This window comes from Haemaphysalis longicornis, unplaced genomic scaffold (genome assembly GCF_048455015.1).
Source record: "Haemaphysalis longicornis isolate Haplotype H1 unplaced genomic scaffold, Haemaphysalis longicornis Haplotype H1 scaffold_4, whole genome shotgun sequence".
Taxonomy (NCBI): Eukaryota; Metazoa; Arthropoda; class Arachnida; order Ixodida; family Ixodidae; genus Haemaphysalis; species Haemaphysalis longicornis.
In genome coordinates this window covers 118,246,115-118,272,669 of record NW_027526361.1, presented here as the reverse complement: position 1 = coordinate 118,272,669, position 26,555 = coordinate 118,246,115, and the positions used below count along the sequence as shown (strand labels likewise).

The 26,555-nt window shown below is 50.2% G+C and overlaps 1 protein-coding gene across 1 annotated transcript in view; it reads right to left on the bottom strand.

Moving 5' to 3' along the window:
• The window catches only part of LOC144179315 (uncharacterized), a 76,658-nt gene that overhangs the window by 21,738 nt on the left and 28,365 nt on the right, over positions 1-26,555 (bottom strand). The window contains exons 2-3 of the mRNA XM_077707610.1: positions 4,985-5,222; positions 1,775-2,122 (exon numbers count right to left, since the gene is read on the bottom strand). Of these exons, the coding sequence (XP_077563736.1) occupies positions 1,775-2,122; positions 4,985-5,222 (586 nt within the window). The remainder of the gene's footprint in view (positions 1-1,774; positions 2,123-4,984; positions 5,223-26,555) is intronic.

The following is a 26,555-nucleotide window of genomic DNA, read 5'->3' as shown; positions in this document are numbered from 1 at the left end:
GTATTGGGGGCTATTTTAAAACGCGTTGCATTTCTGTGTGGACGCAACGAAAGAAGCCGTCCGTCCGTCCGTCCGTCCGTCCGTCCGTCCGTCCGTCTGTGACGCTCTATAACGTTTGCTAACATTATATCATTGAACTGTTACAGACAGCGCAGGTGTTACGGGGTATGCGCCACAATTTCTCCGCATAAGGAAGTACTATTAAAGCCTTCATGTTTTTCTATAAGTCCGCTTATATTTCCCCTTTAAATGCCTTCCCGCAATACACTTGTGCACAGTAGTGAGGTGGACAATGTGGACAATAGGGGGCATAATGCATAGCCTTTTAGAGGGATACATGGGTCTCATGATGGTATTCAATAAAAGTCCCCGAAGCCTTCCTACATTGCTGCCAGGCTGCTTAATGTGCCCCTGAAAAAATGTCTTCCATCTATTCAATCCTGTACACTATAGTAGAGCCCGCTTTAGGCGCCCGGGGCATAACAGAGCGGTGTACGCATTTACCCGACAATTCCACTTGAGAGTTTCTGCATTTTTCTCCGCACATCTAAATTCTCGCAGCACTTCGGAGGCTAGCATTAAAATAAAAATTAACAAAAGAACGCCCGAAAATATCGAAGTACACTGTCGGTGGTCTTCTGGTGTCTCATTTTTACTACCCCAACTGTAAAGCTCCGTAACGAAGTTTATTACTTGTTTTCGTCGTAGCTTTTCTTGTTCTCAGCAGAAAAGAAAAACAAAAAAAGGGCGTTGAACCGTAAAACTCATTTTGAAGAGGTTAAGCGGTCAAGCCCACATTACTGAGCAGGGCCAATCCGGACGGCCTTAACGTCCACCAAGGCGCCGCCACGAAGTCAGAATTTCGCCCCTTCGAAGAGCGTCATAAACGCTAACGACCGCATAACCCACGGTCGTAATGTGACCATTCTAGACGTAAGAGACCCTCGTCGCCCATCGCGGGGTAAGGCAGCAGCCGTCCTTCCCCCTATAGTTGGCGGCACGGCTGCCAATGCAGCTGGCGCGAACGCAATTCCACAACACACGTCACGGCAGAGAAAAGAGCGCCACTCTCGCGGGAGGAGGGCTCAACCTTGAGACACCGGTGCGGCAACGAAGAAAAGGGGCCAAGCGACAAGGCTGCGGCTTTCAGCGGGGGGGAGGAGCGGCTCGCTTTCGTCGCCCGTGCGGCGACGACTAACCCGATCTTGTCTCGCGCAACACCGACGCGAGCTCCGGTAACAGGGCCGGTCCCTTTTTTTTCTCTCGGTTCGGACGTCGCCACGCTGACCATGGAAAGAAAGCGAAACGGCGTTCCAGGCGTTCGCTTGTTCGACGGGCCGAGACTGGACAGGAGGCCGCGCTTCTCTTCAAAGGAGGCGCGCTGTCGCGTGTAAGGGCCTCGCGACGCGTGATGCAGAATGTTGTAAGGGCCTTGTTTTGATACCCCCTCCCTGAACCATCTCTCGAATGTTCTGTCCAATACGCCATGACTGCTCGGCCTGCAATTTTTATCCGCCAACCTGGGACTAGCGCCTACACCTTTCGTCTAGGAGTTGGTGGTGCGCTCACCGAACTTCAGATTGCATGTTTTGACTACGCACGCGGACACCAAGAACGACAGAACATTTCCACTAGCAACTTCCTATGTAGAGAAATTGACTTTTGTATGTTAGAATAACTGTCAATTAAATCTGCAGCCTTAAACTCACAACGTTAACTTTCCAAGATGGGGTAAAATAAGCGATTGCCGAAGCAATTGGAGAGCCGCTCGCACCTCCAGCCTGTCGAGTCCCTTGAAGACGGCCGTGTCGACGCCCTGTATGCGGTTGTCCGAGAGGTCCAGGAGGCGCAGCTCGCGCAGCGCCCTGAACTCGTTGGTGGCGAAGACGGGGCTGAGCTGGTCTCCGAGCAGGTTGGAGCCCAGGTGCAGCTCCTGCAGGCTGCCCTGGATGCCCTCGAGCAGGCGCTCGCTCAGCCGCCGCACGCGGTTGTGCGACAGGTCGAGCACGCGCAGGGGAACGCCGCTGGCCGTGAACAGCTGCGCCTCGAGGTCCTGGACGCCCGAGTGCCGCTGCGAGAAGCGGTGGATCCGCTGCCGGTACGGGAGCATCGGGAAGTTGCCCTGCGAGACACGTCTGCTGTTACCGCCGAGGCTCGGGGTCGGAGTCGCCCTAAAAAGGCATGCATGAAGGACAAAACACGCGCTTGGTTCTCTAAAAACGCTGCTATGTCCGGGTGACAATGGTATCAATTTTATCAAATACAAACAAGTAGACCAGGTATTAAAGAAAACAGATGAAGAAGTGGCGACTCCTCAGCCAATTTCCGGTGAAGTCTCAATGACGTCACAGATCCTTGTTTGTGCGTTTGGCTATGACGTCACAGAATCTTGTTTGTGCGTTTGGCGTCCACCGACTGAAGCCACCGCCAAGATGCATGAGTGGGCGATTCTTGTGTGATCTCTATGTTTGATCGTATTACTCGGATAGCATGCTAAAGTGTAGTTTTATTGCTTGCCCATGTTACTTCACTGCAGCGCGAAATTTGAAAGTTTATTAGTATTTCTTGAGGTTTTTTATTGTTACAAAACGTCTTTCGCGACTGGAATGGAGCTGATTGAGTTACCAAAGTCTAGTTCTTTCAAACTAAACAAAGTTGTATTTCGTCTTCATGACCCCTTTACGACGACGTACTGTCCAAGTGGTCCAGGGGCAATCACTGAGTTAGACTATGGACAAGGCGCCAACGACTGCTCTCCACCTGCTCATCCTTTTTCACTGCAGTCAGAACATCGGTTCACCGCATGGCGAGGCCCCTGAATCGGTCATCTATTTTAAACTTACACATATTCCGCTATTAAGTTCTAACATTTTTGTAGCTGCTCTAGAGCCCATCAAGTGCCGACAATCGGAAGACTTCGTCTGGATATTCGTGCCCGCCGAAAGGGCCAGGAGAGCGTGAAATCAATCCGTTGGCACTTAACAGGTCCTTTATCCCATCTACAAAGCAAAGAGATCGAAAACGCCGTGCTGATTACGGCCCATTGAGCGCAAAAGTCGCCATCGACTTTGTTCGGCGTTTTGGGGCGGCCCATGTGCTCTGTTACGATTCAGGGCGCCGCTACCCTGTTCGCATGTGCTGCAAGTTTTGTGTAGTGCTCCTGTGCTTTGCAGCAGAGCCTGCCCTTCTCGAACATGCTTTCTCGAACCGCAGCGATGGCTAAGAGGTACAGCACTCGCCTCGTATGCGGGAAGTACTGCGTTCGAGTCCTGGTACCGCCGGTCACCCACCGGTTTCTCTAATGGGTACAGGCATACCTGGTCGCCCGTAAGGGTATTGTTTCTGTATCGTCGCAGTTCACCTCTCGCCATGCAGTAAAACCACTTAAGTTTGCCTTCGGCTTTTTGCCGTCAACACCAAGGCAGCGACTTTTGCTGGCCGCTCGACCACCACGCTACCACACATGAGGGAGGCGACGGAGCTCAGGGACGCCTTCCTAATTGTAACACCTCATGGTACAGTGTTACCGGGTCCATAGCATGCGAGTTCAGAGTTCTTGCGCATACTCGTACGGCAGCGCTGAAAGCCAAGTTAATTCTAAGTTAAGTTCATTGCATGCCCCAAATGGGGATCAGTAAACATTCCTATAATAATCAATTAACCAAGCCTATGACCTGATTCGAGGGCGAAAGTTTGATTTGTAGCTGCTTACAAATGTAGTGGTGCACGTTTGGCCTGCCACAGCGACGGCTGCTCGAAACATGTCCTCCTGAAAAGCATGTTATCACTCTGCCTAGCGTTGATATCAGTAAGCGATATATGTTCAGTGTTCAGCTTGTGTTCGATGCTGCGTATTGCTTGTATGATGCCTTGGTAACGTGACAAGGACTTTGTTGGGGGATTACTGAACTTGCTAACCAAGTGGCAAGTCCTCCTGGTAGGAAGCGTCAATGGAGTCCACGCCATCTTCATACTTACGGAATAAGACAGTACTTTACCTGTTAGCACGTCAGATTGCTACACCTGTCGGATTTACTTTGAGTGACCAGTTTTTCATGGACACTGGCAAGATAAAAACAATGGCGATCGAGAAAAGCACCCACAAAGTTTCCAGCCGATGTATCATCCATCTACTGCCCTTTAATATTGTGATAGAGCGAGATAGGCCTGATATGAGCCGCATTGTGCTCTTCAGAGACCTAAAGCAGGCACACGAGAAAATCTTCAAAAGACACTTATTTTTACCAATACACGTCAGCGTAAGCTGGCTGCGGCTGCGGCGGGAGTACAGTTTTACACCATTTCTTTCGCATATTCCGGAAGAAAGAACACTTGCGTTATTTAATTACTTCAACGTAACAAAATGCAATGAAAATGCAATGACAAAGATGCACGTAGGAAATTGTTTCAACGGCAAAACCCTAAGATGACGGTATATGCTCACTCACTACGTCTCCGTATGACGCGTTACAGTTCTTTCACCACGTGTCAAGGTCACAGCAGGTTATCGAAAGTTCGCCCAGCTCCTTTCTTGTCGTGACGTAGAAGCTCATCGTCCCGATTTACGATTTGTCTCCTAAAGAGGTTAAATGCTTAAAAGCTTTTTCCCAAATTCCGAAGTCTCTCATAGGCGTAAATGTATTAATTTGATTTTCATATCGAAGGGTTTGCAGGCATTGAAAACAGGTCCGTAACCCACTGCTGACCCTCGACGCAGGCAGCCAACATGCAACCAATATTGCCAGAAACAGTACCCTTCCTACCACTGAGCTCTTACGCTTTACATACCGTGCATCTCCATGTATAGATGCCAATGGCAATGCCTACTCAGCCACAGTGGGACACTGACATTCTAGCAGACCCCTCTAGACACACAAATGCTATCACATTAAAAAGTCACAGAATGCCCGGAATTATTATGATGCATGCCACGAAGGCGACGGAACTCCATCACTCACTGAGCGTTCTCCCCCTTAAAGGATACCTGAAAGGCGACTCTGTCGCAGTTGATCCCAGTTCCGTTGTCGGGTGGTCCGACGAGGTAGCACGAGCAGGGCTTGAGCATGGGCACCATAGACGGGAACAGCTTGGCGCACGGCACGGTCACGAAGCGGCTCTCCTGGCCGACACACAGCGCGGCCGTGGCGCCGAGCACCAGCAGCGACCGAAGGGGCAGCAGCCAGGAAGCCGCCGACCCACGTTCAGCGGCCGTCGGGAGACACCTGCGCATAGCGTAAGAAAAAAAAATTAGTGAAATTCCACTCTGTTAATGTGTATGACCAGCGGAGCTGTTGGTGGCCCACTGGTTGGCTGCAAACTCCCGCTCAAATCGCGCCGTCGCGCCGGGAAAGCGTTCGGCGGGGATTGTGAGTAGGCTTCACTGTAAAACTCGCAATGCGGAAAAGCCAGCTTATAAACCGAGATAGGGCAGGTTTTTTTTAAAAAGTCGGCTTCACTTGTAAACACAAAATTGGCGCCAATCCATACTGTGAAGGTGGCTGGAAAGCAAAGCTGTAAATGACACCCACAACAATTTCCCATGCCGCGTCACTTGAATACCCACACGTTGCTGTACAAAGAGTGAAATCAGGGATTCTGCCAGCCGTTACCTGAGATTCGCGACAAAAAGTACCCTCCCCCTCCCCAGCAGGTGAATCAAAACCAGCGTCTGTCTCCCCCGTCTCCAAGCGGGGGCGTAGCTTAGTCCCTAAGACGACGGCCTCTCGTTCCGCTTCTCTTCAGGCCCATGTTTCATACGCGGTGGTACCAGTAGTTTTACTTCACCTGGTTGGGAGTTTCATGTGGCGCTCACGATGAAACCGTTGTCTGGTAGAGGTAGAAAGCTTTGCATTTAAAATGCATTTCTGGGAATACATTCTTCCACCGACAATATATGCCATCATATACACATATGAAGCACCGGAGGGCGAACAGGTCGCCGAATGAAAGGGAGCGATGAAGTAAAGAGGAAGCGCCTTTTCTCGTTTTAGGGACGCTAAAAAAACAGGAGACTTAGCTTATAACACGTCCGCTGTAGTAATGTATCAATAACTAACCGTGTAAAGAACTAAACACAGCGAAGAAGTGTCGCATCACGACCTCGCCAATTTTAAATGCGGAGCATTTCTTAGGCTCGCCTTGTCCTGCGTCGTTGATGGCGGCGCCGTCCACACGCTCACTGCGCATGCGCAACTCTCCTCCTTACACCCACAGCTCCACGATACTACACTATATAAAAAAAGAAATAGTTAGCGGCGCCCGGTTTCAATCCCACGACTCTCTGGCCGCAACGCGAGGTACGCGGTGCTCTTCCCACTACGCTACAAATCCGGGAAAGGAGCAAGTGCTACGAACGCGTCTTATGTCCTTGACTCATTCAAACTACGTCAAGAAGTTACTGATACAACGAAGGCACGCGAAGCTGAACGTCAACGGAAACGACGAACTGAAAACTTTTAGAGGGGATGCTGAATTTCCCGTGGGAAAGCTGTGGCGGGAAGCGCCACGCGCCTTGCAGCTCAAGCAGCCCCGTCCGCAGCGCCTGTGATGCTGATTGTGGCAGGATGCCCCTAGGGATTCGCCAACCAAAGAATCCATCACGAGATAGGTTCGCGTTCAACCACCCTCGTCATCTTCCCGTAGGGGAACCGCCGAAGAAGAAGAAGAACGAGAAGACAAACAGTGCCGGCTATTCTATCGTTCGGGGCATCCGAAACGGGGTTCTGCCGCCGGGATGTATGCTTTGCCCTCCTGCGCTACATTGAAAATTCAAAACGATTCGCTTTATGATTGCGATTGGTCACCCTCGCTTTGATTTTTCAGAATTTTTTTTCCCTTTTTTCTCAAAAATTTTTCCAACCAGTCTAAATTATCTTTCCTAAACGTCTCGTGATTAGATAAGAATTCCATTCATTTTAACCATCCTCTGTTGATTGGCCGATCCCCTGATTGGGTATGTGCCATACCTAAAGGAGCAACAACAACAACAACAAAGCTGCGAAGAGGAGGGCCTGTACATTGCTCTCAGCCGGTGCACCAATGTCAACAACCTTTACCTCACCAAAGCTGACGGAGACTACCGATTCTACCACAGAGACAACATCGACAAGAACCTGATGGACGAGTTTCGGCGCCTCGAGAACCACCGCCTACCCACCGTAACACAACAGCACTTGCGTGCCTTTGCCACCGGTGTGGACCCGGACGCGGAATTCCCTCTGGCGCTAGTAAAAACCAGATCACTCCACATAACGGCAACATAGTGGAACCACACGGAACCGCCACGATGCTTCGCATCCTCATCAGGGTTCCCCACGGGAAGATGGTGTAATTTTTTTTTATTGTTGTCGCGAGGTAGCGTCAGTACAGGAGAGCAACAACACTCTTGGGCTCAGCATCGCAAAGCTCCACGTTCTTGCTCGCTTTCTGAATAAGTTTCAGGTTAGAGCCACATTCGTCTAATCTTTGCGCCACTACGCGTACAAACAGGACTGGGAACGCGTCGCGGATTAGTGTCTCTACCTTGACCTCATTAAACTTGAACGCGATAACAGCGCACAACATCGGATACTATCAGTGCAGCCCATATGGTGCTCTGCAGCGCCGCCGCGAAGGTTCCGTGCGCACAGTGCACGTGATGCAATTTTTTAAACAACGCGATGAAAGGCAACTTTGTAGCACGTTCTCACCGCCCGCGGAAGGTTTCATGTTTCACCAGGGCCTCGCTAAATACGCTGTTCTTGTATCAAGATTGCGCCCGAAGGTCACCGCAGACGCTCCTTATTCGAGTGCAACACTTACCCGTCGCGCTGGTTCAGTGGCTAAGGCATTGCGCTGCTGAGCACGAGGACGCGGGTTCACTTCCCGGCCGCGGCGGCCGCTTTTCTGATGGAGGCGAAAAGCAAAAACGCCCGTGTGTACGAGCTTTCGGTGCACGTTAAATCCCCAGGTGGTCGAAAATTGATCCGGAACCCTCCACTACGGCGCGCCTCATCGCCTGCGTTGCGTCGGCGCGTTAAACCATGCAATCTATCAAAACAATCAACCAGTGCAACGCTTATAGAGTTCTGAGAGCCAAGGAAAGATTTAGGACAATAGATTTCTGAAGTAATCTACGAAGTGGCATGGCTTTTGAAAACTCCTTCGAGGCGATTCGTGTTTGCACAAAATGGAAACGCAAAATGTGAAGCTAAGTAAAGTGTAAAGAGAATTTACCAAATTCAGTGCCCTTTCCTTAAGTAAAGACGGATGAACAGCGAAGATGGGCGCAGTGGTGTTTGTAATTTGGGATTGAGCTAACTTTCTAGCCAATTAGCTGAATTCCCAGCCTCGGCGGTCGCTTTTCTGATGGAGGCGAAAACCAAGAACGCCCGTGTGTACGAGATTTCGGCGCACGTTAAAGATCCCCAGGTGGTCCAAATTAATCCGGACCCCTCCACTACGGCGCGCCTCATCGCCTGCATTGCATCGGCGCGTTAAACCCTACAATCAATCAATCAATCAATCAATCAATCAATCAATCAATCAATCAATCAATCAATCAATCAATCAATCAATCAATCAATCAATCAATCAATCAATCAATCAATCAATCAATCAATCTGCGAGTGCACGCAACATCTCCAATGGCTCCCGTTTACCACCCGTTCACGCATAAAGGGGCAACCGGTGATGTACGCCTGCTTAGATGAGCAATACGTCCGCCAAAACGTCACTCCGGAATCCGTTCAAACCGGTACGGCAAAAACACCAGCAAAAACGCTACTCCAGGTGCCCTTGAAGAAGGAAACGCGAAATACTAGTAATAAAGGTCCAAATCCTCAAATCACAAAAGGTGGCCTATCTACCGTGTAAATATCGGTTCATGTAGAAAAGTGCATCACTGAGATTTCAACTGATTCGAAGCAATCGATATCAGGGTGCTCTGTTCGTAGCTGAATAGTGACCGGTCTTGCTAAGCCGACCACAGCATCGACCGAAAAAGATAGCACTGGGCTATCAGTACATGTATGCGGGAAGGTTGCCCTCTCAGACGCCTATTATATAAAGTTGTTGTAGACGGGGCTACGGTAAGTCCGCTTTATTTTGGGTATCCGGAACGGTAATATGCACATCCGGCTGCATCGGAAACGAAACTGGAGGTGACGGTTCCGGAACAAGCATAAAACGCGACTGGGGGCTTTTACCTTGGCCGTAACCTTCTTAGAGCAAGGTGCACGAGGTCTCTACATAGGCAGTTGCGCTAGGTGATTGGAAGCATCCGAGTACGGTGTCTCAAGGTGTCGACAGTCACGTGAGTGGAAATGGCGTGGTCTCCCGCCAGCCATAGTCAACTGTCGAAGCACACCGTGGTAATCCAGAGCCAAGTCGAAGAGCATGGGCCTGTATTGATTGAACAGACCCTTAATTTAGTCAGTCAGCACAGCTGGGCTCCATCACGGGCGGTTCAGGAACGATGAATTGCACAACTTCAGCAGGGAAGACACGGCATTGCCCGTAGTTTTTCCGCCTCCGAGAAACGTATCTCTCTTTCTTTCTCGCATAGAAATTAGTAGACTATTCCAGGTAACCTCCGTACGGTCACATCAGCTGCCGAGTAAACGCAGCGAGGGCGCACTTGCTCTAAAAACTCCCAAAGCCTGGATGACGCAAAAACGAACAAGGAAGAGTCGCCGCTTTTTAAGAATAGGCACCCAGCTACGGGCTTGTAACCACTGATGCGCGAATTATGTCTTCCACGTAGATGAAAAGCACACAAGAGGGTGAAAGATACTCCGCGATACCAATGGGCGCGCTAACAAAGAGTGCGGGGCTCAGAATCCCTCCTTGGGGGACGCCCCGACAGACGACAAGCTTCGATGCCGAGCCATGTGACACGTGTCTAGTTTTGAGGCCGAAGCTAACGGACCACTCAGTTTTCTGCAACGTTTGCTTACTGCTCGTTTCTCAAAGCAGCGTTTACAATGAGACGACGTGTGTAAGTAGCGCATTGCAAAGGACATCCCAGGACGTAGTTAGCGTCACGAAGCAGAGCAGTAATTTTTCGGAGCTAATCGAGTATAACTAATCGTGCACAGGTTCGTACTCGCCTCAAGAGACTGTTCTTTACCCTCAGGTCAAGCCGAGGGGGGCCCTATCAAAAGTTAAAGTATAAACGCACAAACTACAAACAGGGGCAACGGGAGCGGGCATGAAACGCCCGGTTGCGAGCAGCCTCTCTAGAAGGGCGTTGTTTGGGACGTGACATCCTTGAGGAGTGCGCTGCTCACTCCCACGTTCCGTGCTGCCCGCTGCGTGCGCGTGCCCCTTCGCGTCAACACCTCCGAGACAATACAGACCGTGGGCTTCTTCGTCCTCCCAGTATTTCTTGTCACCCCCCTAACAACGTAATTACTGCAGTTACCTTCGTAACTCAGCCGCTCAAACAGAATACAATCCGGTGGTGGCGTGTGCAGCTACGATGATGTAGTGTAGGGGGCTTCCTCTTCTGGGAGGCGACGGTGTAGTGCCAGACGCCGTGGAAGTAGTTCGGGTAACGGTATCGTGCGGCAGCATGTCTCGACTCGGCAAACACAGGGAGCGAAGGACGGGTGATGCGCCACTGCTCTTCCGCGCTCCGCGTATCCTGGTTCGAACGAGAGCGCCCCAACGAGGAAAATAACGCGCATCACTTTCTCTACCAACCAACATTAGGCCACAGGGCTTTCCCTCCGAAATATATATATCCCCCTCCAACGATTGTGCTTCCGTAAGTAACGCACCACTTTCGATCCGCATTTGCACTCCGTCACTCGTGCGTGCCGCGAGTCTTTCCGTATGGAAGGAAATGTGGGATAACCGGAATGATAAAACTGCCTATAGCGGAACGAGCGATATCTTTGAACGGGCTACGTTCGCAGGTCTGCGCGATTTTCCGCGCGGAACTTACGAGTCGCCTCGCACACGCCAGGGAACATTCAGCAGGAACCAAAATACTATTACTTTTGATGGGTGTAACATTCGTGAAAGCAGTCCCTGTACATTCGGCAGGCGGAGTGGCATTTCTTGCGACTATGACAGGCATTCAAAGTGCCGCTCCAGAAGTTAGTCAGGATGCATTTCATATTTCACTCGGAACTGTAAGCCTTGTCCAAAATATTGAACTGTAATCTCGTATTGCTCGTCCTCATTACGTCATAACCTTTCTATGCGACGGTAATGAAACGGCTCACACCGGTTCCCGCTGTTGCGAGGTAGGCCAGACTGCGGACCGGTGACGATGAAAAGACGTTTATTCCGGGCTACATCTTAACGAAGGAGGCCCCAGGCCTTTTGTCGTTCGGACGAGCGTTCTGTGGACAGCCGTTCTCTGCCGCTGCCCAAAGACGACTGTCCCGTTGCTCTCTCCTCCCGAGGTCCCGAGTCGCTGGCACCGCCCTGGCCCCACGGTTCCGAGAAGCCAGCCTTCACTCTCCTCTGAAGCCGCGACTCGCCGTCCCCCCGATTCCGCCGGAGCGCACACGTGTTCCTGTTTTACGACCGGCCACCCAGCCGACGGTCTAAACACTCTCTTCTGTTCGGCCTTGGGGAGGGCTCCCCCCCTCAGAGTCCCGCACGCAACACCGCGCGTACATACACCGGGCCATTAGCCGAGACGAAATGCTCTCCGCTGACATCAAAACAGACCCACTTCTCCGGTATTCAGACGTACTGGAACATTATAGGATTGACAGAAGGAAATTTCCACCACCTCATCCTCGGTTAACCAGAGAAGCCACCACTCATCGGTGATTGCAGACAAATTCTTTCCCCGCAGCACCCCCCTCCATTCTGTCTATTCCACTCAGTATCCCCCCCCCCCCCCCCTTTTGCAATTTCTGTCCAACGCCCGGCACTCTGTACCACCAGGTATGGGAGGGCCCACAAACTCCAAACCTACCCCCAATCCCCTGTCCAACTTTTGAGCAGTGGATGGCTCGTCTGGTCGATCCGGAGCTTGGACACCAGCAAGAACTGGCAAAGTGGGTCTGGGCGGCATGTCGCAGCCTGGGTATCCCGGAATAAGGATGCCATCCACCGGGCGAGTGCCCTGCTATCAGCACTTACGCTCAAAAAATGTTTCATTTCCTCCACCTCTTTCAAGGCCGCTCAAATAAACGTCCATTGTTCAACCAAACTCACCCCTTAAGGCAATAGCCATGGCCGGAAATGTGCCTTGATTTCACCAGAAGAAGAAGAAATTGAGTTATATACTTATCTCCAATGAAATAGACAGCGCACGGTAAATACAAAATAAAATGCGTTCTGAAATTAACGCCAAATGAACTCTGAAGTGCAATTTGACGAAACTTTATTCACGGGGCGCAGCCCCGATGAGTGCAGGACAAGAAACTTGATTGTTTCTCATTTATGATTTAGCCTACTGCTGAGTTATTTAGCGGAAGGATCGACAACACTGCAGTTTTATCCCACAAACATGGGGCTGTCCCTTCCTTTCATGCATGACGGTTTTGCTATTCTGCTAGAATGGCTTAGGAGCGGCGGCTTCATGTTATGTGTATTAAAACTTCGACCGTTAATTACCCACGATACTAGCTGAGACAAAACTTCCCGCGGTTATGCAGTCATCTGTACAGTTGAACGTCATATAATTTGTTTCTGGATAATTCCGCTGAAGCATGAGTTACTGCCGTTTTCTATAACCCTACTCATCCTGTAGAAGCTCGTATTTTGACCGCATACGGGAATTGCGAAACGTTTGAACTCCACGGTGAACGATACTACGACAAATAAATGTAACCTTGCGTAATCATAGAGTCACCTTGGCGGCGAGACCTGTCAGTTTAAGATTGCCTCCACTGTGTGTCAACCTTCGTTTGACAAATTAACGTCGTTGTAAACGAATAAGTGAGGCAATTGCCCGGATTCAAATCAACGAGGTGGAGGCTCACCACGGCGAAAATTTTTCACACGGTTGCTCCGAACAAGCCAGCCATTATATTGGCCCTTTATTCAAGCAAACAAACGCACTCACCTGCGAGCGAAGCCCGCCCGCATTATCGTGATAAACGACGCGGTGGGAACTCGAACAGGAGCGCTGTACGCTGGGGAAGTATTCTACGCGCGCGGGGGCCGCAGCGTTGACTGTATAATTTTGCCCCGCCCGGCGAATGAGACCTTCGAATGCGAAGGGGTTCATTTGGTTCCTCGTGCGCGCTTTTCCACGCACTTTACAAGTGTATGGCCACCCCTGTATGATGAGCAGGTATACACGCGGGATCCACGTTCTAGCTGTCACTATACGCGGGAAAATGTGTCGCTTTTATGCGGAGCATTGATTAAAAACGGGAAGCGGCCGGTAGCAAGTGCGCGCCTGGGAGAATCAAACGTACGTGTGCGACAGGCGTTACAGTATTTTACAACCTAATAGTTATGCTCAAATTCTGTTGTTAGTCCAAGTTGCGCGTAATCCCAACTGCAGGGCATACAGTGCTCATGTTTCCCCCTCTTAACGAAACGTCCCTTATAACGAAGCCAATTTCTAGCCCCGATGACTGTGATGTATTGTGGATACGAACTGCAGACATAATTTCCCAAAAAGTTATTTTTGTTTTTCGACCAATCACATGTTCTGGATGCCGATGCTGCAAAGGTATAATTTCATGTGACAGTTGTTCCTTGAGTCCTTCCTATTGAAAAATTAGTCTTTTCCTTCGCAGAAAATGGATTAGTCCTTTTCATGCACCGTTGTCAAACATTCAACGATGATGCGTGTATATTTTTCGGAACTAAACTGTTCTTTGTCGGTTAAACTAGAGCAGGCGTGAGCAGAGGAGGTACTATACACGCCAAACAAGAAAAAAAAGTAAGCAATGATAAGAGGTTTTAACGGGAAATTTAGGCCGAAAAACACACGTTTTCGAAACACAGGGTTCCGAAACACGTTTTCGAATAAGTTCCCCAGATGCCATAAGGTGCACGCAGTAACAGTTTCGGTTTTCACATTCGTGCTGTTCCTATTTCACTTTGTATCAGAGCTACACAATACGCAAACATTGCCCTCTGTGGCGGCAGTCGTAAGCATGCAGCCATACGGTGCCGCGTATATAAAGCGTAGCCTGTAGAGCCACACTACATATAAGGCATGGTGCGCGATGACCAGGCGGCCTCTGCTGCAGCGTGGTGGGCGTACTGCAAACGTTGCGAAGGACGCATTCGATGGCGGCGGCGCGGTCACTGCGCGCACCGGCGCGGCGTGGCCTAGAAAGAGCTCTGAGATCAGCGTGAGAAAACAGAGGAGGACACCGGCCGAAGCGCCCGGGCGTCGGAGAATAATCGCCCTGCCGCGCGAATAACTCCGCCCGAAGCGACGCAGAGGCGACGCGCTCGCTCGCTCAGGTGTCGCCTCGTTGCGTGTGGGGTGACGACCAAACGCCCCTTCCCAGGGTGCTAAATGGAAAAAAATCTAGGGCGGTTGCTGCGTCCGGAGAAGCTGTCTGGACTCACACATGGCGCGCGGTCGGTCTTTACCATTCACGAGCGCATTGTTATTATGAAATAAAAATGGCCGAAGTTTAACGCTTCTAACCTTAAGTTGTTAACACGAGCGAAAGCAAATAGTATGCACGCAGTGTTTCTTGAAGGCTTTGCTTTGCTAGAAATTTCGCAGCCTGCTGGATGATTGGATTCGTCCTCGCGCTCACACTGAAGGGCACTCACAGGCAGTCCAGCCGGCGCGCCATTGATGGCGAGACTGAGGAACCAAGCGCCGGCACAGCAGCCGCCACACCCTTGCCTAGTCACGTGGTTCGCTTACGCTGAAGCGCATGCACAGACGGCCCAGCCGACGCTGAGCGATCAAGCGCAAGCGAAGCAGCCTCGCCCACTCACGTGGTACCGCACCGGAGAGGTTCCGAGGGAAGCGATGAGAAAGGCGCAGCTTGCGCGCCGGCGGCTGAAGGTCATCTGCGGCGCGATCAATGACCTTGATAAATGTAGCATAGTAGAGCTTTCGCTCTAAAACTTACCTGCGAGTCCACGGCGAGTGGTGCCTATAATTCTTTGTGCTTCGTAATACACTCTAATTTAATCCTGGGATTCGGCTTCTACACAATGCGCAGAAGTGATCGATTCATGCCGTCAACAAAGCACATTCTGCGAATGACAGCAAAGCGCATACCGTTTGACTAGAAAATGTGATCTGCGCAGTGGAACGGCGCATTGCCGAACATCGTGCTTTCATTGTGTGATGCCACAGCGCTGACAAAACTTTTTGAGTTAAGGTGGGAAAGGGCGCGCAATAAGACGTCGACAGAGGTGAGAAAAAAGGAGGCACGACGATAGACGTCGTCCTTTCTATTTTCTACTCTCTGTCATCCTCTTGTTCTGCGCTTTTTCCCACTACATGAATGGAGACTAACCCGCCCAATTTTCCATCGTCTTGAGTAAAATCGTACGCTCGACAGGCATTCGTCGAAATGCCACTGTTGGCTGCTTTGATTTGTCAATCCAGTACATTATGGTGAAGCTAGCCCCCAGAATTGTCGTGGAGTGAACATTTTGGTTGGGCCTATGCTCACTGTGTAGATATGGGGACCATTAATTTTAAAGGCGTGTTTATTGGTCCGCGGAGCTGACGCAGTATCAGACCACCGTATACATAAGGGGACGTACGAAAATGTGCGTTCCTACAAGCGAGCATTATCACAAAGTTAAACTACCGCTATAGCGTGTCAGTTGATGCGACAGTACACGCGATTTCTTTATTCCGCTTCGTTTTGCTTTTTTGTTTCACCTGCGTGCTTACTGGTTACAGGCATTGTATGCCGGCAAGCGATAAATCTGCTATATTCAAGAACTCAGTGTTTACAAGGCAAGAAAGGTTTACGGGGTGGTACAAAGAAATAAATTTTGTAGCGACAAAGGAATGTTGTTTTTGAGCGACGAAACGAAAAGGGGCCGGAACGTGGTGACCACAGAATTTATATTCTGTGAGTTTATAAATTTATATGAAATTATTCTGTGAGGAAACATGTGAGCTCGTGACTGTAACGAGTGGAAACAATACAAGACTTGGAATTACGCTGTTTCTTTAGAGTGGTTCTTGTCGTAACTCTTATCAAGATATGCTTACGAATATGATCAATATTTTCACGTTTCTCCCACTAACTTGTTCAGAGCTGTATATAGGCACATAATGTGCGTGGTTTTTTCAGGTTGTGCAATGATTATATGGTACTGTATGCCTGTTCGAAGGACATGACTCTGTTTTCTATTAGTACCGACACCAAACTTCAATACAACTCCAAACTTCAAAACGCCCACCCTATTTTTAAAATCGGGTTCATCCTGCCCTCCCCCCCCCCCCCCCCCATCCTCTCTTTCTTCTAAGAGAATACCCTTTACGCCAGTGCTGCAGATGACATGGAATTTCGTTTATGAACATCGTAGATTTTCCTAATGTTTACAAGAGCTGTTGTGCTGTTAATTGATAAATATCCCAAAGTCGTATACGAGTAAAGCAGCAGTGATTTCATTGCCTGCTGTGTATGCCACGCCGCTTAATTTACCCGACAGAAAATAAATACACTGTTGCACAGCCTGAGAGAGGTGAAAATCTGCAGGGAGTTTGGGTACTTAAAAAGGCTATCTTTCAGCACACGTATACTCTCCTCGACGATGCAACACCGAGTTCAGCGGGCGTTGCAGGCGAAGGGCTCACGCCTCGCGGTCACAAAGCCTGCCATTTGGCTGCTTCGTTACCTGGGCACCCATGACAAGACTACCGTTGTACCGTATGAAATCACTGGGTTGTGCGTGCTTGAACTGGGTCACCTTGCTTTGTAGCGTTTTTGTACTTAGTCATTCAGGTACGTAGTCATTCAGTCTAGGTGCCCTTTCAAAAACATTTGGAAAACATTTTTCAAGGATTATTTCGATACAGATGCAAGATACACAAACCGTACGTAGAGATATTATCTCCAGTACGAGTGTCTGCGTTACCGCCCAGCCCTGGTTAGACCGCGTTGAGTAGTTTCAACGCGGGTTGTAAATATTGTATACCCGAATTCCGCCTCCATCAAGAGCACGGGCTTCGAGGCAGGCAGTAACCGTGACCTCGTGCTCAGCAGTTTAATGTCTTAGCCACTGAAAGAGCGATGCGGATGACCCAAAAAGCTACCCCAGATACCCGGTTCGTTGGCGACACAATAGACGCACGGATGCATACCCAAGCCGTAATCTAAACCTCGCAAATAGTACGTGTACGATATATTGTATGCGGTTAGAGATCGATAGCCCAGTCTGCGCAGAGCCGCGCGGACGCGCCCTTAGCGTAGGTCAAAGAGCTCTCTCTTGATCCGTCTAGTAGTGACACTAGATCCGTCAATGCCGGCGGGTCTCCCTCCCATTAGCCACAGCTGCGCTTTAGTAAACGCCTAAGAGAAGCGATGAAAGTTTACAATAAAAGAAATTTTAGGAACTTCCACGTGGGAATTGGCGGACAAATACTCAAGCCGCTACGCTACACACTTGAGCCCCTGAAGTCGGCTTTACTGCTATACACAAATGCATTGCTGGGGGGCAACGTAAGCAGGGGCAACGTAAGCAGTCTGCCATCAAAGTATAAAAGACCCAGGTCCTCTTAATTGGCGCACACTATTGCACACGTTGCACACTATTGCCGAGGCCTGAACTCGGCGCAGATTACAGACCCTCTTTCAACCCCCCCCCCCCCCCCACCCCAACGTTCTCGTGCATCTCCCCCACCCCCTTTACTCGTGCAATCTCTCCGCCACAACAGCCCACCTTGCATTGTTTTCACTTCTACATCCCGATCCCATCCCCTCCTCATCCCCTGAGCGTTGGGAATACGCACTGACCAGTGTGCACTAAAAGGACCAGCGACACCTGATCAACCGAAACTCCCGGGAGTGTGGAGGCGCGCGGCTTCACGAACTGAGGACGCCACCAACCTATTTTTTTTTTCGGCTCAATACAACGTTTGCAGGTGCCTCCTATATAACAGCCCATGTACACCTACGAAGAGCGAAGTTCATAAACTTCGGCTTCACTGCTTTATGCAAATGCGTTGCTGGGAGGATTTTTTTTCAGTGTCAATAAAAGAAGTCAAGTATTAAAGGAGTACTGACACCAAATTTTGATACCTAAAAAATGATATAATTGGCTTCAGTAGTTTGTACAGATGCCTCACAGAAATTTTTGCAGCGATCCGAGGCCGGAATCACATCTAAAATCGATTTTGATTGTCCAGGCCGCGAGCTTCCACAAATCGGCAGCACTAGCGCAATCGCTTTCGGCGTGACGAAACATTGGCCTACGTGTCTGGCCGGTTCAGGGTGACGTCATATAGTCGTTTTCAGAACCGGAAACGATATCCTGCGCTGCTGTTGTCGGTGGTATTCGTTTGGGCAGGAGTCGTGGGCGTAGCTGTGTGAGCAATGCTTGTAAACGTTGCGTGTTCGACGTCTTTGCTCTTCAGTTCGTTGCCGGCGCATGGTGTTCGGCACTGGTGCCGAAAACGGCGTGGTGCGCGATGTCGACGGGCACCGCGGCGACGCGGCGGTGCGCGTCGCCGAGCTCGCCCAAGTTGTGCTATGTCAAGCTCGCGGTATGCGAAGTACTGCTCGTGGAAGCCTGCCCGAGCAAATCGACGACGACGCCAAGATGCATTATTTTCCACGCGACGACATGCAGCGCTAAATGTGGACTTCGTGGAGTTCGTGCACGCCGGCGGCCGCAAGAACTGTCGCCCAAGCCAGCGGGCTCGGGGTTGCATGGGTCACCTTGGGTGTTGGGAACTTAGTATCGTGGCGACTATTTGATCGCTGGTATCTGTACAACTGCGAATGACCATCCCTTACACAACTTTTCACCACACTATCATCCCCTTTTTCGCATATGAAGCTTTATTTTGGCAATAATTCCCGTTTCAGCGATCGGTGACCAAGACATCTGCCGCGGCCTGTTTTGATTCTAGCGCGCAGGTGGCGCCATCTTTCGGCCGCTCGCCGCACCGTGGTGCCGACAGTGCTGGGTCGGAGCGCCGAACCTCCGTTTCCGGTCAGCGTAGGCTTACCATCGCGGCAAATATCTGAACGCCACTTTTAAATTCAGCGCTGATAACAACTCCTAGCACAATTTTCAACACACTAACATCTAGTTTCTCGCATGTAGAGCTTCTTTTTCGTGATCAGATTGATTAGAAGAGTTGCGACAAGCTGTTGCTATCACGGTCTGCGCCGGTTCGAGCCGCAGTGATATTAAAAAACGGACGACGGCAAAGACATCGCCGGCCTAATCGCCTGGCCAAATAAAGTTGTTCTGTCTGTCGGGCGGCAGTGACTCATCCGAGTCTGAAGATTCAGACGACATGTCGACTGCGCGGGCGAGTCGGGGACCATGTGCAATCGTAGCAGACGATGCGGCGAACGTATGGTGGAAAGAAAAACGTCCCTGACGTCACGGGTGAGACCGTGACGTAAGGCTGCCCGCTTGCAGGCTGGCCTTCGAACGGCCATTTTCCCGCGCGGCGACCAAATTTGAAATTGGTTGCAATAAACGTGCTATAATTAATTCTGTGTTGGCGGCTGACGGCTTTCGGTTCGATTTTCGTAATTACTGGGCCAATAGGTATTCTTTACAGCATAAAAACTGAAAGCGAGAAATTTCGTGTCAGTACTCCTGTAAGGTAATGTGGCCATGGCGTCTTTCATTAAATAAACCTGTATCTCTGCGCATTAATGTATCCCTACACTACCCCTGTATCTCTACACACGAGGTATTCTAAAGTCGGTTTCACTAGTTCCCATGAATGCATTGTTGCGAAAACATTATTCTGTGGCAATATAAGAGGTAATATATAGAAATATGAAGGCTTAGTGATCTTAAATACCACCATGCGACCGCATTTATGCCTACAACGATCACCGTTGATGACCGCTTCACTACTATACACAAATGCATTGCTCGGAAGACACATTTTCAAGCGGAAATGTACAACTGGTCTGATAAGAAACCGGGAAGGCCCTAGGCGAAGAAACCGGGAAGGCCCTAGGGAAGGCCCTAGGCGACAGCGTCGCAAAGATGCATTACTAATGGGCAGACGGGTATTCTCGTTTAATCCGCGTAGAAATGCTTGCGCAGTTAGCAATGAAACTTCTGGATATCAGGCAGTGAGAGCACACGTGTAAGAACAGCCAACGTCCGCAAATATATTTGAGAAAGGTACAGAGACGGGGGGGAGCGGGTGTTTCGAAAAACGCCTGAGGTACGGAATTCACACGAACAGAAGTTAAGATTTTAGTTTATTTCAGTTGTATGTGCCTTACGAAAGGTCATAGACGAAGGAAACATTCAATGGCGGCTTGACAGAAACGCCCGAAACGGTCACGTGACGAAACAGACGGTGTGAATGGCTTATAACAGTCGACATTGCATGCAGGGAAGAAAATACAAACACGGTGCAAGTAACGAAAGAGAGGTAATCGACAATCAGCGACAACATTCGCTGACCAGAAACATACTAACTTTTGTATATGAAGAATGCACGAACACAAGCCACCCAGGAAAAAATAAACGCAGGATAAGGCGCGCCGGTGCAAGGCACAAATTGTACACGCAAGTCCACGCATGGGTGCTCGCAACCTTTAGTGTAAATTCGTTCCATTCGAGTGGGCGATCCGGGGGGTAGGCGAGCTTTATAAGGTGCTGTGATGCGCTCCACAACGCAGGTATAGTGTAAGCGGGCCAGGGCGGTGGAGAGATGCGCGCCTTCCTGAGGCGTCGAACTTTGGGGATTGAACGAGGAAATGAAATCAGGCATGACCGGGCCAAGCGGGCCGATATGTCCCTTCCTGGCCCCCAGGACGCTGTTTCCTATACGCCCGACGGACGGAACTGAGGAAACAGCACGGAACGCCGCTCGGCGTATATACCGTCCGATTCGTGTGCTTTGAAATTTAAGCGTGTAGGAGTTTGTTTCTCTGCGGCGGCTTCACCGAGTGCCTCGGTTTTGTCCAGCGGTCCTCTTATTTTGCGTCGCAGGCTTTTGAAGAAAAAGCTTTTCCGGACTGGAACGGGACAGCAATTTTCAGGCGAATATTAACGACAATTTATCTCGGGCTACCCGACGATGTACGGGAGGTTTCATCAAGTTACAACAGAAAATAAATGGAAGAAAAGTAAGAATTTTTGCTGTAGAAAAGTATGTACGACATCGCCAGTGAGGCAACCAAGGAAACGTGAGGCAAATCAACGGATTTATTCCAATGAAAGTCAAGTCTTGTTGATAAGTTTCCTGAATTCGAGACTGTGTTTGTCTCTGATGTTTCCAGCTTTTCTGGGAAAATCCTTCTGATAGAAGGGCAGGTTTGTTTTTAATCAATTCAGGCCTATTCCACCCTGCCGCCCTTCTTCGAGCGGATACGTTGGCTGTTAGTGAGGCATGTGTAGGCAGTTTTGGCGACTTCTTGCTTTAGGCCTAAGTAGGCTGGGGTTTGTCTTACTGGTACGCAAAAGCGTAACAGCAAGACTCCTCAGCCGACAGCGGGGACACAGGTCCTTAGCTACGCGGACGAAGGTTCCTTCTCGCAGAATTCCAACTGAGTTTTGTTTCGTTGTCAGCCCTTGAGCTGCTCGGAAGAATAAAATAACGACTGCCTCCAAGAGCGTCTGATTATCCATTCTCACGCAGACGTGAAGAGAATTAAACATTACAAGAGAACGGACAAGCATAGACTACCAATGTACAGTGCACAGGAAGTATCTACCAGTGCACAGGAAACGTACGTAGGGGCGACTGAAACGTGCGAACGACCAAAAGATAACCATTTCATGTTTACGACCAATAAAGCCACGAACGGCATCGTTCTTTCCAATCGGTTGCGTGCTTCCAGTTCCCCTTGAACAAATAGGCCGCTCTTGCACCCCCACGCCTTGCACCCCCAAACGCACGCAAGGACACACTTCCGGCACCATAGTTCTCGCACAGGGGTAAAAGCCCTCCCACCAAAGTCTGCAGCGTGCCAAAGCCCCGCACTGTCTCAACCAGAGTGAACGTGCACGCAAACAAAGATTTGTCCGTGTCGTAACGACCCCACAACACGTGCACCAATACAGCAGTTGTCTTTTCCTCCCCTTCTGCGCCTACCGGATTCCCGAGGGCTCCAACTTCCGTGTGTATACCGTTTCACGCCGATCCGTACAAGACCGGCGGGCCACACAACCACGTGCAGAACGGCGTTCCTACCACCGAGAGCACGACCAGCACGCAAGACGGTACCGTCCTCGCCTCCGACATGGACGGCACGCACTAGCACGCATGCACGCAAGAGGACACTTGTCGCGCAATTTCCCCCTAATTAGGTTCGGACAGAACCTCCGCACTCCTCCACCGTCCGCTGCTTTCTTCGATAAAACCAAAAGAAAAGGAGCGAAGGAAAAAAGGAGGGGGGGCAAACGGCCCAGAAGAAGGGGACGTTGTTGGGCACACAACACGCAGTGCAGCGCGGCTCGTTAGCGGAAAGAGAATGCGGAAGCCGGTTGGTTCGGGCTCCCGTGGCGTCGTCCGCGGGGCGGGAAATCCGTGCGTGTGCCATCCACCGGATGGAGGGCGGCCTCGCACGCATTCGTGCGCTGCCATGCGCGATGCAACCTCGCCGCGCGCACGCGCTGCTTCTACTACTGCCGCCGCCGCTGCTACTCGGCCTTAAAAGCGACACAAAAAGGGATTTAATCGTCAAAAACAATAAAGAAAGAAGAATCGCGTGCTGCGGAACAACGTCCGTGCAGTACGAAGAACTAAACGATAGTTTCGACGGGAATCGTACGTTGGAAACTGTAGGAATGTAGCTTACCCGAGTAATGTTTTCCAAGGAGGGGCTTGTACAATACATCACCCAGGGAAAAGAGCGAGGTTTAAGAGGCGGCATGTGGAAACACAAGATGAAAGATCGGCGCACCTCTTCGCGTTTTTATGATACCAGCGTCGTGCTAAGTGAGCGTGACGTTTGTCTGGGAATAGTTGAGAAGCGGAACGACGGTATAGAGACTACGTACAACGTATGCACGCAGAAAGCTCCGACTACGACGAGCTTAGAACCCGAAGAGGCAAATCCCCGCGAGACTCTGATGCTTTGTGGCTGATCTGATTGTCCGAAACCATAGCAGTAGCATCTAACAGGGAATAGGGGTTACTAACCCTCCTCGGCTCCAAATATAATTTAATCTTACAGCTCAGCCAAGTCTACCGGTTATCTCACCTTTCATAAGGTTTGAGAGACTTCACCAAGATTTCACGTAACGCCAATGCCACTCGCTTTCTGTAGCAAGTGCTTTTTTTTTTGGCATACTAAGCTCCTGGTACGCATCGCACCTTCCGGTTCCGCCTCTTTTTTAGTTTCCGCACCACAAGAGAAAAGCGCAAACTTTGACAACCTCTTGTCGAGAGTTACGCACTAGAAACCGCGTACAATACTTCGGAAGGAGCCTTGCATGACTGCTGAAGCTGAACACTGTTGCGAACAACGTTATACACTGCAGTAAACAGATTTAGACCCAGCTGACGAGAGCACGGTGACAATGACGAGAAAACAAAAGTACGACGGGAGAAAAAGAAATAGTGGACCTTCTGCATTCGCGCCACCTGTCTAAAGAAGACAACTGGCACAAGTGTATAGTCTAATAAAAATGTACAGAGCATTTTACTCAAATGCGCAGCCATCAAGTAAGCGGAAAATTAGGCTCGTTTCAACATATTGACACCTTTCGGATTCCATCGAACGAATTCGAACGAATTTCTACAGCGAGTGTAGAAAAGGATCTGAGAATAACATCTGCAATAGTGTCGAAATAGACGCACTGACATCATTCCTTTTTTGGGTTCCTAGCAAGCCAGCAGCGCCAAGGTTTGGACGGGGCACGTAGCTGAAAACTTTGAGCAGCGTTCCACCCTTTCTTCTTCTGAACTCGTGTCATGTTCGATTACTGCGATTTTCTTCCTCCGAGCTTCGGCTGAATTCCTCCATGTTTGTTTTTTTCCCAGGCGTCAAGGTTGATTTCTTTTTATACCCGGCTGCCACCGTTGCATTACGACCATTGCACGGATACTGATAACAGGTTCCGCGAAAACGCGCTGACACTGCTTTTAAGAACACCGCCCCCAAACGAACGGCCGCTTTATTTCGGCGACCGTTTCGCTCGAGTGACCCTTAGCGTGACCAAACCTACGCCTCAAGGTAGCGGCTCTCAAATAAGGGACTCACGTTTCCTCGAAAGACGTTGGTGGTCGTCGGCATTCGCGTTATGCGTGTTGCACGCCGAGTCTATGTTGGCGCAGTTACACGGCTGCGAACAAGGGACGCTTGCATGAAGAAGAAAAAGAGAAAAAGAGTAAGGAGGAAGTATGTGATCAAACACAAAGGTCATAGACATTAGCAGCTCACGTTTGTCTGTATGATTCCACTGCTGAACAATATATACAAACCGAAAAGAGCCTCGGGCCTCACACACTAAAAAACCGCATACACACACAACACACACACATACAGAGAGAGAGAGAGAGAGAGAGAGAGAGAGAGAGGAGAGAGAGAGAGAGAGAGAGAGAGAGAGAGAGAGAGAGAGAGAGAGAGAGAGAGAGAGAGAGAGAGAGAGAGAGAGAGAGAGATGAGTTGAACTTAAACTGTGCTCAGTTCGTTAGCAGAGGCATACGAATACTTATCCCATATTTATTGGCCTAAAGAAGCTGCCCATAAAACCAAATGAATGTATACTAAGCAATCAGCACCATGCTTGAGTTACAGCCTATAGAGTAACAAGAAACAGACAAGAATATAACAGGAAGGTGCCTCATGGTTTTGTAGATGGAACACATCTTGCAAGCCGCATGCCTGTTTGATCTATACTTTATTTTTACAAGCACAGGGCTCCCGGGCTGTGGGAATCGCGCACAACTTGTGCAGATTCAAATAAATGATACATAGGGTCCGGGAAATGTAGTAGAACGATTCGCGCGCTTTTGAAACGGCGCATTTCCAGAAAATCTGAGAGGCCCCTGCAGCGTCATTTCGGACATCCTATTTTCCCCATCCCGTGTGCTGCCCTGTCACCTTTGGAACAAATCATGGTATAGGCATGAAGCCTTGGAGATAATCAAGAGTCATATCCTACGGCTTCATGGTTCATATAGGCTAGTACTGAGTCACAGTCAGCGGCCAGGGGAACCGTCTATATAACCCGGAAAATGAAACGGCGCGAAAGACAGGGACGTGAGAGAAAATTACCACAGCGCTGACTCCATGAAGTTCAACTCCACTGAAGTAAGCGCTGTGGTGCTTTCCCCATTCGCCCTGGTCTTTCGGGCTGTTTCATTTTCCATTATGTTTCACTGCCTAGCCAAAGCTTACACGTCGGTCCGTTTAGGTGGCCGTGATATCTCAATGGGCTCAAAAGCCTGCCCCAGCTGTGGCTCAGTGGCTAAGGTGTTATGCTAACAAGACTAAGGGCCCGGGTTTGATCCCGGCCGCGGAGGCTGCTTTCCTGATGGAGGCGAAAAGCGAAAACACCCCCATGTGTCGAGATTTCCGCGCACGTTCAACATCCCATGCAGGTGGTCGAAATTATTCCGGAGCCACTCCCCACTACCGCGTGCCTCATAGCGCAGGTGTGGCTTCGGCGCTTTAAACAACAAAATTTGAATTTGGAATAAAAGTCTAAATACGGGAAACACTCCTCCGGGCTTGGCGCTGCAACAGCGCAGAGGTCAGGTGCCCTTGAGGAAGTGAGCCCGTTGGGCCACAACCATGGATCGCCATTGTTCCGTATCCATCGCGAGTCTTTCCAGTTCAACGCGTGTCGTCCGCAGCCGTGGTGGTGCTAGCTGCTTCTGCTTCCGGACATGTCGCCCGCGCCACGGGTCACTTAGCACGCGCCCCTGTAACGGGGATCCCCTCGTTCATTGGGATCTCTCTCTGTCTCTCTCTCTCTCTGTCCCCGTGTATCACTCCTCCTCGATGCTGTGTGGTTTCACGGCCTCCGCAGTTCGATCCTACTTCCGGAGGCGTGACAACGAGGGGAGTAATGGTACATACGACACAGTCTACTGCCGGCCTGCACGGGTCTCATCGGAGGTCGCGGAAGCGAGTGGCCATTGGAAGACGGACGCAGTTGTGCTTCGTAAAGGAAGAGATAAAACGCTCCTATTATCGATCCACCGCATGCACTAGAGCAGGAAATAGCTGCGGTATGTGGTCCTTGACTATTAGTGGCCGACTCGGGGCTGAATAGCTTTAACGCTTGGGCGGCCCTTTCGCGGTAGCTGAGGTCGCTCGGACAGTAATTTATGGGGTAGTTTTGCAAGAAAAAGTACTGGGCGAAATTTGTGTTTAGTGGTGGAAGCGTTACCCAGGCAGCGCGTGGATAACCGTTATGAAAGAGCACACGCCGTCTTCGGGCACTCTTACGGTGAGAGGTGCACTCGGTCCAGGTGCTTGCTGGCCAGATGGGCCCTCTATACCGGCATACGCTGGATTAGGGCCGAGCTGGCCAGCAGCTCCACCCAC